This window comes from Thamnophis elegans, chromosome 4 (genome assembly GCF_009769535.1).
Source record: "Thamnophis elegans isolate rThaEle1 chromosome 4, rThaEle1.pri, whole genome shotgun sequence".
NCBI classification, from domain to species: Eukaryota; Metazoa; Chordata; class Lepidosauria; order Squamata; family Colubridae; genus Thamnophis; species Thamnophis elegans.
The window spans coordinates 98,871,730-98,883,849 of NC_045544.1; the positions used below are offsets into that span (position 1 = coordinate 98,871,730).

At 37.7% G+C, this 12,120-nt stretch overlaps 1 protein-coding gene and 1 long non-coding RNA gene across 3 annotated transcripts; one reads left to right on the forward strand and one right to left on the reverse strand.

The window, feature by feature from the left end:
* Positions 1-1,450: 1,450 nt before the first annotated feature.
* On the reverse strand, positions 1,451-6,898 carry PTCRA (pre T cell antigen receptor alpha). Of its 2 annotated transcripts, none has more exons than XM_032216974.1 (3): positions 4,380-6,898; positions 3,786-3,830; positions 1,451-2,323 (listed from the first exon to the last, which is right to left on the reverse strand). In XM_032216974.1, the coding sequence occupies exons 1-3, from the start codon at positions 4,735-4,737 to the stop codon at positions 2,187-2,189; spliced, it is 540 nt and encodes a 179-aa protein (XP_032072865.1). In that variant the 5' UTR covers positions 4,738-6,898; the 3' UTR covers positions 1,451-2,186. The 2 variants fall into 2 exon arrangements, with proteins under 2 accessions (XP_032072865.1, XP_032072864.1); XM_032216973.1 differs by having other exon boundaries at positions 1,451-2,326.
* Positions 6,899-7,164: 266 nt separating this feature from the next.
* LOC116508382 lies at positions 7,165-8,270 on the forward strand. The gene is made up of 2 exons (XR_004255325.1): positions 7,165-7,268; positions 7,798-8,270. It is a non-coding gene; the product is annotated as an uncharacterized LOC116508382 (long non-coding RNA).
* Positions 8,271-12,120: the final 3,850 nt, after the last annotated feature.

Here is a 12,120-nt window from a genome sequence, read left to right on the forward strand (position 1 = left end):
TGTGGGGTTGCCAGAGAGGAAGGAGTTCAACCTGTTTTCCAAAGCACCTGAAGGCCAGAAAAGGAATAATGGATGGAAACTGAACAAGGAGAGATTTAACCTGGAAATAAGGAGAGTTTTTCTGATAGCGAGAACTATCAACCAATTGAACAACTTGCCTTCAGAAGTTGTGAGAGCTTCATCACTGGAAGCTTTCAAGAAGAGACTGGACTGCCATCGGTCAGAAACAGTGTAGGGTCTCCTAATTGGGCAGGGGGTTGAACTAGTTCCCTACAAGGTCCCTTCCAATTCTGTTAATCTGTAAACATCTGTATTTTTAATATAAATATACATTGGATTGAGTTATTAGTCTTTCATCAAAATATTTGGCTACTTTTTGAGTTATCATCAAGTGATGAAAGACTTGATGATAATTCAAAAGGTAACCAAACATTTGTATGCTTTTAACTTCAAGAACTTTATAAAGTCCTTGTACAAACCTGATAATATGTAATCTGTGGCCCTTCATATGTTCCTGAATTACAGCTGCTGTTTCACTCATCACTGACAGAGCTGGCTGGAGTTAGTGGAAGTTAAAGCTGAGGTCATTTGGAAGAATGTAGGGGGCTTTCCCGTTACAGGCATGTGGCTACATTTGCGCAAGATGCTTACTCATAATTAATCTAGCCATCAATTTAATTAATCAAATTTACTGACTTCGTGTAAAACAGTAAATCTAATCATATTGATTGGATTTGCATAGTCTGCTAAATTAAAATGTGATTAGCTGTTTTGGGGTCCATTGTGTTGTGTGAATGCATTAGTATTTTGGATGTTGAGGGAAACTAAAAGTCAGAGGAATTGTTCCATAAGCTTGTGGCACTAAAGCTGGAATGTCCCTATGCTACAATTAAATAGGTTATTATTCTACAGTTACTGTAAGTGTAAACTTTAGGTTTCCTAATCTGGAGATGCCTGCCCTTGGTTCATTTTTGTAACTCTTCATTTGTCATATATGATAACAAATAATTGTTGACCTACTTATCTTTGCCAGTATATCTGGCAGCATGCAGTCATATTAACTGGGTCACAAATCAGCAGTTGGAAATATGGAACTGTCATCTACTTTCTCCAGGAAATGCCTGACACTTCATAAACTGCACTATTGCACTAAGCTAATGTTAGAAAAGGGTCTTAATATCTTAGCCCCTTCCTTGTTGGCAGGAGAGACAAGTCCTGATCCACGCAAAAATTTACTCCTCTCATTCCAGTTGCCTCTACCTGTTTTGTCATTTTTCCTTTCACCTGTTTCCTTTCAATAATCCCCATCATGTTTACAGTACACTAATCTAAGGATACTTCCGAGCAGCCTGTTTTCCTGCCTTCCCCTACAGGTAAATAAAAGGCAGAAGATAAGATAACAGTGGGACAACTAAAAAAGGATTCCATTCCCTTCTCCATTTCCCCAGTTCTTAGGATGCTCCCTGCAAAATGGCTCATGAAAAGAAAAACACCTCAAGCAAGGATATCAAAGCCTTTATTGAGAGGAAAAAGCATCAATGAACAAAGCAGCCATCTCCGCCCCAGAGGACTAAGGGAACCCACTGAATGGAGGGGGATGCTAGCTGGGAAATTCTGGGAGTTGAAATCCGTACATCTTAGACTTGCTGAGATTGAGAAACACTGCTTTAATGCATGCTCATCTTTTTTCAAACTTCCACACAAGCTTGAAAAAAATGATGATGATGCTTTAATGAATCATAAATGGTTTAATAAATGAATAAGGCAGCACATTTTAAATTCTTACATTGTATTAATGATTAAGCAGCAACATGGAATCAGTCCGATGTGTCTTGAGGCCATCAAATGCAGAGTTCCCACTGATTAAAAGTTTTGTCAAAGTTTGCCTTCTTCATCCAGTTTCTGGAACATGGGAGTTAATATCTGTATACTTTGTTATGATCATGGAATTCTGAATGGACATCACAAAATGATAGAATTGGAAGTGATCTCAAGCGTGCTGTAATCGACCTTGTGCTACATTCGTAGGATATCTGATAAACAGATGTCCAATTTCAGTTCATCGCTGTTTGAGGCAGTCTGATCCAGATTCCTTGAAGCATTTCATACATTTTAAAAATAGCATTGGCAGTTCTTTTCATTTAAAAAAAAATTGATCTTATAGTAATAATGCACTACAGTTTTGCTTATCTTTTGTAAAGGATGCAGCAGGTCATCAGTACATTAAACATTAGGATCTTGAAGAGCAAAGTTCTGATGGCCAGAATATGTAATTCTTGTGTGCGATTATGCAGAATTTCAGTAGACAACATCTGTTCCTCTACTACTATAAAAAAAGCAAACAAGAACTGTATTGCAGAGAAATATTTGTAGCAGATACTTACACATTTTTTGTCCTCATGTTCTCAAATGAAACATTTGATGCTTTTATTAGCTAGCTCTTTGAACTTAAAGTACAATTCAAATCCAGGATGTATTACTGTACATTAAATTGTGAATATGTGTCACTACAGTTTTATAAGTCATTTGCTCTGTTGATTGAAAAACCATAAATATTATTTTAATTTGCTTCTTCAGCTATTTTAGTCATATATATCATGTAAACAAAAAAAATATTATTCAGACATGCAACATTCTGATAACATTCTGGGAATTAGTTAAACCTCCTCAATAGGTTTTATGTGGAATGATTGATTGATTGATTTATTCAATTTCCATAGCCGCCCAAATCAACCAAGTGATTCTGGGCAGCTTACAATTTTAAAATGATAAAACAATTAAAAAACATTAAAATGATTTTAACAACCACAAAATCAATAAGCATAAATAGCAACGATGGTGATTAATCAACTAATAGTAAAGCTTAGTAATGGGGCCTTTAACACATTCCAAGCCCCAGGCCAGGGTACACAGTCAAGTTTTTACAGTTTTGCAAAAAGCCAACAGGATTGGGGCCATTTTAACCTTTGAGGAGAGAATATTCCATAAGGCAGGATTATATTTTAAAAGGCTGTCTTCTAGTTCCTAGCAGCTGACACTCTTTGGCTGATGGGATCTACACCATGTTCAATCTGTTGGATTGGATGGATAGAAACTTGTGGAAAAGGACAGGTACTAGGGCTGTGATGGCGAACCTATGACATGCATGCCAGAAGTGGCACTCAGTGCCGTCTCTGTGGGCATGTAAGCCATCGCCCCAGTTCAGCTTTGCCATGCATGCGCACTGGCCTCCCACCAGCCATCTAGCCTTCGGGTCTGTGCATGCATGGGGGCAGTGTGTGTGCAGGGGGGCTGCACACACATGCACAGGGAGGCAGTATGCATGTGGGAGGTGAGGTGCAGGTGTGAGGCCATGCTGGCATTGCATTTTGGGAGGTTGGGTGAATGTGTACGCATTCGCGCGAGCACTTTAGGCACTTGGTCTGGAAAAGGTCACTGCACTGCACTAGGGTAACTGTGTATCAAGCCCCGTAGGGCTTTACAGGTGATAAGCAGCTGGAATTACACCCAGAAACACACCATCAGGTAGTGCAGCTTATGAGTAGTGGTGCTACACGTGCCATGAGGTTGGCACCATTTATTACTCTTGCAGCCACATTCTCACCAGTTGAAGTTTCTGCATGCTCTACAAGGACAGCCTTTCTGTTGACTGAGAAAAGATAGAGCACAATAACAATGATCAAATGACTGGTCAATAAAAGAAGTGATCAAATGATGAAAAGTAAGTCCTCTCTGGAAACTGACTCTCTAAATACTTGGAAAATAAGGAAATATTCTGTGTTTACCTCCTTGACTTTCAGACAGACACAGATCATCCATATGTTGCTCCTCTGGGGAAAAAAATAATAGTAAATATGAAACATTATTTTCTTAAATCCTTAAAGCTTTCAAGTAATTCATATCTTTAGTAAAGTTAATTAACATTGATTTTTAATTGTTTTCTTTTAGGTTTTAGGACTTGTGTGGAGAATAGATCGTGTTTTACATAATATTTATGCAGAAATATTGAAAATTCAGAAACACTCACAAGCTTTTAAGCACCCACTTTAGTTATTAAAGATAACTGACATGTCTATTTTTTGCTGGCCAACACTAATAAAATTGTCATTTATTTATATGGGGTCAGCATGCACAAATTAATTTATTACTTTATTTTGAGAACAAAAGCCCCAGTGTATTTGTTTTTTGCTTGTTTTGTGAATTCAGGCACACTTGTAAGCAATAATTATACGGTTCAGCATGGCATGCTAAAGTAGCCAACTCTGCTTTATTTAATAAACAATCATTAAGTCAGAATTAATCCAATTTATGAATAATTGCCATATTATAATTTAATGTATTTTTACACTTAAATATTTCCCTCCCCCTTTGATAAATACCAGAGATTTGTAGATAGGTAGTGTTCCATATTCTTGAGTTTTTATTTTGTGCAACCGAGCAAATGACAATATTCCATGATTCAAATTCTTTGCTGGGTATGGAAATTTGTGCGATTGTGCTGAAAGAGCCATCCTCTTCCTTCAAAATGCCATAAGTATAAGAGTCCAACATACTCCCATTTCCATTGGAAAACCAAATGACTCCCAGTGAGTTCTCTGATAAATCATTCACCAAACATACAAACAGGGTCTTTCTTTCACCATTTATTTCCAGATAGAGTGGTGGTGTCAGAGTTGAAAATAGACCTAAGGAATGGTGACCTGTTATCCAAAGAAATGGTTTATTATAAAGATGCATGCACAAAATTAGTTTAGAAGACTATTTTCTCCTAGGGAAATAATAGTGCATTATTAAGATTGTTATTGTTTTGGAGGTTCCCTGGGATTTATCTTTTTTTCCATAAAAATATAGTTCCTTTCCCTCTCATACTATCACTTTTCTTCATTCCCTTAATTTTTACAGGTCTTCCAAGACCATTGCCTTATTTATGAAATTCACCTATGTTTTTCCAATGGTTCCCCCCCTTTTTTTCCAAAGAAGTTCTGAAAATTTTACTCACATATCAGAAGCTGGAGAACTGCAATGACCAAGAGATGCCCAAATGGCCTCCAGGCCAAGTTCATTTGGAAAGCCCATAGCATCATTTCAAGGAACAAGGATGCTTCTGAAAATGTGTGTTTGTAAGTGACAAAACTCAACTGAAGTTCTTTCTGACCACCGTTTTCCTTTCCCATTGGTAACAGCTGCACAGCTGCTTGGCAAAAACCTCAAGGTTTTTGCTTATGTCACTCTCCTTTTTAATCTTTTCAAAATGGCTTGTCTCTTTGCATTGCCATTGCCACAAACAGATTTTACACTCGTATTAAAAAGCAATTGTATCTGAAGCATGAACACCTGTACATGTACACATTTATTTATCGGTTCTAACTATCTCAAACTGTTCCTGGACAGCATATATATTGACTGTTAATGTACCATCAAGTCATTTTTTATTCTTAGTGACTACACAGATGGACTTTCTCCATGACGATTTGCCCCTAACCTGGTCTTCCTCTCAGAATGCATTTGAAATCACTTCCTCCCTGATGCATTTGACATCACTGTAATTCCATCCATCCAGCTGGCTGCTAGTTGTCCTTTCTTTCCTCCTTTCCTAGCATTAGAATCTTTTCTAGTGAGTTGGATATCTGCATAATATATCCAAAATAGGATAATTTGAACCTGGTCACTTGTGCCTCATGTGAGAACTTGGGGTTGATTTATTCAGTGATCTATTGATTTGTTTTCTTGGCTGTCCACGTGTTCTCAGGAATCTTCTCCAACACCAAAATTCAAAAGCATCAATACTTTTCAATAAATACCTACCTCGCTTCTTCAAAGTCCAAATACCTACTATATACTTACACAACACACTTACATTTTTTTAAAGACAAAGTGTAATTAGCATTTCTCTCATCTATTTGGAGGAATAAGGAAGACAACTGGAACAGGTTTTGTAACTCTTGAACTAACAAACTTTCTTGAATCAGACTCAATGTCTTTAGTTTGAAGGAACATTGTCTTGAAATAGGCAATTATTGGAGAGAGTCATAAATACAGGGAATTCTAAAAAGTGACCAGATTTGTTAATGGTAATTTCTTAGGTAATTCTGTCCTTGTTCAATCCATTTTCAACAATGGCTGTCTATTTACTGGCTGTCAAGGCATTTAATAGTGTAGTCTATAGTCCATTAATATTAATAATTAGTATTAATAATAATAATTAGTATTAATCTTTGAAATGCTACAATATTCTTGGTGGCTTTTCCAAACAAGTAATTCAGCTAAAAGTCAAGTCAAGTCAGCTCTGCTACTCATGACTTAATGAGTTATTTATTCATTTTATACAGCTGTGCACTCCATGTTTGTGGCTCTGGGATACTTTGAATTAAAACATAAAGAGAAAAAAAAATTATAAAGCAAACACAAACAATCAAAAATGTACTGTAGTTTAGAGATAACCGATGTGAGCTATACAAAAAAATCAGAACCATCTTGGCAAATATGAAAATAGTTTTCCACTGCTGTCTTTTGGGATTTTTTTTTCTTCAATTTTTAAAGACCTGCCACTTTCATAGTATTTCTTGCTTTCTCATCCACGTTCTAACCAGGACCCATCCCGCTTGCCTTTTTACACCAGACTACCTCTCTGGAAATTCATATGAAGTGTAAATTAGCGTTCAACTCCGCGTTTTTCAAACTTGACAACTTTTAAAATGTGTGGACTTCAACCCCTAATGCTGGCTGGGGAATTCTGGGAATTGAAGTCCATACTTCTTAGAATTGCCAAGTTTGAAAAGCACTTGAGTTAAACTTTGTAAGATTTTTATCTATGCAGTTGGCACATTAGGTTACAATGGCAACCCAAATTGCTCAGCTCAACATTTAACAAAAACTGAATTAGGTCATACTCTGTGTATGCTCTAATGATCCTTCAGGGACCCTTTCAATTTATGAATATCAGACCTGGGCTGCCAAAAATCCGGGTCCCCCCCCCCAGTCATTTAGTATATCTTTCAAAGGTTAGCCAAATACGCTTCGATTTTTGCTTAGGCCACAGGAAATAAAGCCTTATTTCTCGTTAACGAAAGTGGCCCAGTTGCAAGTTGTGATATTTCCCCGCTAATAAATCGATCTTGGTACGGCCTGTCCTCATTCCCGACACCCGGCCGCCTTAATTGTAACTTCCGGGAAACCAGAAGGATTCCGTAAAGCGGGCGGGATTTCGCTTTGGGGAAAAATGGTTTGCCGTTGAAGGTCCTTTTTCACGGAGCCTCCTTCTGAAATGGGTAAGGCGGGGGGGGGAGCGTTGCTTCTGGACAGACTGGACGGGAAAAATCTGGCCGACGCGTGGATCTTTGGGGCAACAGGGCGGCTTCTCTGGTTCTTTGAAGTTGCCGGGTTTTTAGGAAGCCCTGCGGGGCTCTGCTTTGCAGTAAACACGCTATTCACGACACGGGGGTTGGGGGCGGGGAGAAGCGGTCCCTGAAGGAAATGGTACCCAGCATGTTCAGCCTGAAAGTCCAGGTTTCTGTCGTTCTTTGGAAGCACCAAACAAAAGCGATCGCGATGAGGGTGGCGGGCCGAGTCCTCCGCTCCGTTTCCCACGAATTACGGGGAAATCCGCCCAGGATTGCTAATGTATTGTATTGTATGAGACCCTCCAAATGAAGGAGTGATCCACTCCAGCGCCCGGGGCTACTTGGGAATAAGCCTTTTCACAGGCGGCTGGCTGTTCATTCTCAGCGTTGAGGATTGGGGGAGGGGGGTGACAGGTGCGGGCAAAGGTGATTTTCCCATCTCTCTCCCCGTTTTTAGGGACGTGCCTGAGGTTTCCTCCTTTCCACTAATGACCGGATGATCAGCGTTGTTTATTAGCTTTCCGAAGAATGGAATCTGCTGTAGCGGAGACCGCAAGTGGATTTCCCCGGGCAGGAAGTGATAGCAAGGAAGACAGACAGAATAACCCTGCCGAGCCACCTCCTGCTCCAGATACCTCCGTGTCGTTTTCAGAAATCCTTCACCTGTTCCAGAGTGGACAGGACATCCCTGGGCTCCAGAAGCTAAATATCTCTGCCACGAATGGGAGTCCAACACCATCTCAGATGACTCAGAAACCAAAGCCTTGGGAGAGAAAAGCATGACAAAGTTGTGGAGTTGGAAACTTGAATGGGAGATTTAGCGCTCTGTTGGATAAGAAATAAATATGTAATATAAACTCTTGGCCTTTCAGGTTTCTAAAATGATTGAGTGTACTGTTAAAAATAAAAGTTTGTTTCCATGAAAGCCAATATACAAAGATGATTTCTATGTTGTGATATATTCATATTTTCATGTGTTTCTTTCACATTCTTTTGCTAGATATAGGTGAGACAAGGAACCTAAAAGTCTCCAGTCTTAACTTGGCTCAAATTTCTCGCTTAATTGTAATGTGGTTTCTTTAGTTAGGACTTAGTGTGATGTGTGAAGTGAAATGAATCACTTATTTCACAGACCATGGCTTATAAAAATAATTGAAATACATATAATTAAATATAACTGCAAATATTTGGGTTTAGTTTGGTTTCAAAATAGAAGACATTGATAGCAACAATAGAGGATGTTTGATCTGCCAGATGGAGCCCAACCAATATTCCCACCATTTTGAACATATTTGACTGGGGCCAAAAGAAAAAATTAAGAGTACAGCAGCCAGTAGATTTCCTTCACTGGTTAAATAAATGTTCACAGGGGAGGCAAATGTTATAAACATAAAGACTCTGGATTGTGAGATTGCAGGGTGTATGAGTGTGTGTGTTTAATTTTAAAAATATAATGTAATAAACATTTTGAAAGAAAAACAAATGAAAAAGTGCGAAGTAATAAGTAGAAAAAAGTTATATAGAAGCAACTTCTGGTCTTAACGATAATTATAAGTATGTTTATATTTTACTCTATGGTTGTAACATAAATTATTTTTCAAAGTCTATTCTTTCTAAACCTATAAATCCAAAGTTCATTTTTTTCTTTTTTTCAGCAAAAAGTCCATAGCAGGTTTCCAGTACTAATAAATGTAGATACTGTCCTTGTGGTCAAGTTTGCCATCTCAGCTAATTTTGTCATCTTCAGCTCTGTTATGGGTATTTCAAAATTAATTATTGTGCATATAATAAACTTGCAGCAGTTATACATAACAATCTTGCTCAGTTTCTTGAAGTTGCCAATCAGTTATGAGTTGTTGCTTGCCTGGTTTCAAGTGACACGGGGAAATGAAAAAGATTTTTCATTGTGTCCCAAAGGTGCTTTTTCAAGAGGCAATTGGACTTTGTTGTTTTTTTAAAGACGTTTCACTTCACATCTAAGAAGCTTCTTCAGCTCTGAGAAAAAAAAAGAAAAACCAAAAGTCCAAATACCTCTTGAAAAAAGCACCCTTGGGACAACCATGACCTGCATGACTGAGAATCTCCATAGGCATTTTTCATTGTGGTTTATTAATCCATGATTTATTAAAGGAGTATTGGGACAATATCTTTAAGGGAGAAAATGAAGATATAAGTATGTGGAAACATCACAATCAAGCCTCTTTATAGACAATTCACCTTTCCCAATGGAGTATCTTTCCAATGTAGTGAGTTATAGCTCCCCAATTCACTAGATAGCACCAATTTGGAGGATGGCTAATATTTACACTGATTCCTTGGTGCTGTACTGATTTGAAACTCATGGAATTTGGAACTCAATGCATTTTGACATGAACATTTTGTCCCAGTACTCATTATTTGTTTGATACTCAACACACACGCTAGAACATGTCAGTGTTGGCTGCCTTGTGACTCACTACATTATTCCTTGTGGGGGGAAAAATTGTGCTACTCCTTGTTTTTGGTACTCATTGCACCTGGAAGCAATTAACAATGTGTATCAGGTATCATTTTACTTACAACTGATTTTTTTCAAATACTTGTCTACAAAGCTTTTTAAACAGAAGTGTCAGCTTAAATTGAAAATTAGCAAGGAGTGAAGAATTTAAAAAACCCTGAAACAATGTCTAGCTGCTAACATCTTTTAAGCCACAAAATCAGCCTCTGCTTGTTTGAAGCAAACGTGCACCTGAATATTTGTGCTCTGCAGTTTAACCAAAAGTCATGTGTCACAACTTGTGGAAGTGCACCTGCTGTTGATGCTGTATTACTAAGTGGCTACATGTAAAATGCTGATAGTTGGCAAGGCAGCTTTTTATTTCTCTAAATCTGTTTTTCTCTGTTGATGCCTATTATCGTTTGGAGAGGTTATGAATGAGATACAAAGTTGATCCTCTTTATAAAGCATAGTTAGTTGTACTAAATCATGGTTGTCTGATTATGAGTAACCTGTAACTGGACAGATTTGCAGAAAATGCTTGGCAACAAATCATAGTTTCTTAATACTCTGGCTTTAAATATGATGCATTAAGCTATTTGGCTTTGGGTTAGTGGGCTACGTGAACCCATCCTAAATTTTGCCATGTCTACTTTATTCCTTTTATAGGAAAACCAAAAGGCACATTTTATGATTAGGGGAGAAAAACACATTACCTATTGGAACAGCAGCTTCTTCAATAATTCATACTACTAAGCCCATGTTGTGTAAGATATTTTGGAAAACAAATGACAGTTCCTAAACAGAAGTTTGAATAATGTTGGGTGAAATAATAACTTGAATTGCAAGACTGGGGAAAGGTTAGGACAGAATCATTGTAATGGCCATATGCCCCACTCATTTGTCATCCATTAAACATTTTCTCTTCCTGTACTTATAGGTTAGGACACTGTTTCTCAACCTTGGCAACTTTAAGATGTATGGACTTCAACTCTCAGAATGGTAGTTGGGCAATTCTGGGAATTCTACACATGTTCAAGTTGCTACGATTGAGAATCATTGAGTCCTGTTCCTTAATGACTGCATGGACATGCCCATATAATTTTCTTGCAATGGAAGTGGTTGCTATGGTGTTCAGCCTTTAGACTTTTTTAAAAAAATCCCAGTCTAAACTAACAGCTGTGCAGTTCCCTGGTGATCCCTGTGAAGTCCAAAGCCACTTAAGCTTTTTCAAAATCAGTCAAGGTTGGCTAATCCTACCTTCTGTTGGGATTATTTATGCAAATAACATTTTGTCATTATTAGTGTCATGCAGTTTCTGTTTTCAATATACTGTTTACAGAAAAATACTGTTTTTTGTTTTTTTTAAATGCAAATTTGAACACAGGTGGTGTTGATGTAATTTCTGGGAAAGGTGCTCTCAAGTTTCCTGTTCGAAGCAATATGATGTGTGTTCAAATGTCACAGTAATGAAAGAGGCTTATTTTATTAAACATTATTAAATATTAAAGAGGCTTTAATATTAAAAAGGCTACAGTGGTTAGAGATTGTTCATTAACCTGGCTGTTTATAAAGAAAAAAGCAAGACAATAGTTGCTGATATTCTTGTTCAAATGTGATTTAGATGCTTAACTAGTTTTGAGATGTGGAAATATTCCTGTGGTTAGATGAAAACAGAAAAAAAGCGTCCTTGGTTTAAACTGAATTGGCACAAGGCTGCATTGAATGAATTTTTGATACACGTACCAATTATTTCTCTCTATACTGTTCTTCCTCTACTTTGTTCCAGAGGCAGAAGATGGGCAGTAATATAGGACTCAAAGATCTCATCTTCTTACTGCCTTTCTCCTAGTTGAGACCAAAAATGAATTAGCAAAATGGAATATGTGAATTTGGGTGTCATGAATAAGTAAAAGGTTCTTTGGGGCTGTCAGTCTTGAGTTAAATTTGAGCTTATTAGTGACATTATGACTGCACAATGTCACTAATAATGACAAAATGCTATTTGGATAAATAATTCCAGCAGAAGGTAGGATTAGCCAACCTTCACTGATTTTGAAAAAGCTTACGTGAAACAGATACCACAATAATTCGAGGAACGTTACTTTATTGTGATAAGATATAACAACAGAATGTTGAATGCTAGTCTGCCCCACCTTATACAGGACAGAATCAAGGCAGGGCTATTTTTCTGTCACATGCTTTTCACATGCCCGAACTGAATTGAGTTTCACTCCTTTTTAGGGTTCCTTTCTTCCAAGATGATCTCTACTTTCCTTTACCAAAGCCAATCTAGGCCCAATC

Coding starts and splice junctions, on each gene's coding strand:
- PTCRA (XM_032216973.1), bottom strand. CDS start 4,737: ATGCATCTTTATAATAAACCATTTCTTTGGATAACAGGTCACCATTCC. Junction 3,831..4,379: donor TACCTATCTACAAATCTCTG/GTATTTATCAAA, acceptor TTTTTTCCCCAG/AGGAGCAACATATGGATGAT. Junction 2,327..3,785: donor TCTGTCTGAAAGTCAAGGAG/GTAAACACAGAA, acceptor CTTTTTTTATAG/TAGTAGAGGAACAGATGTTG.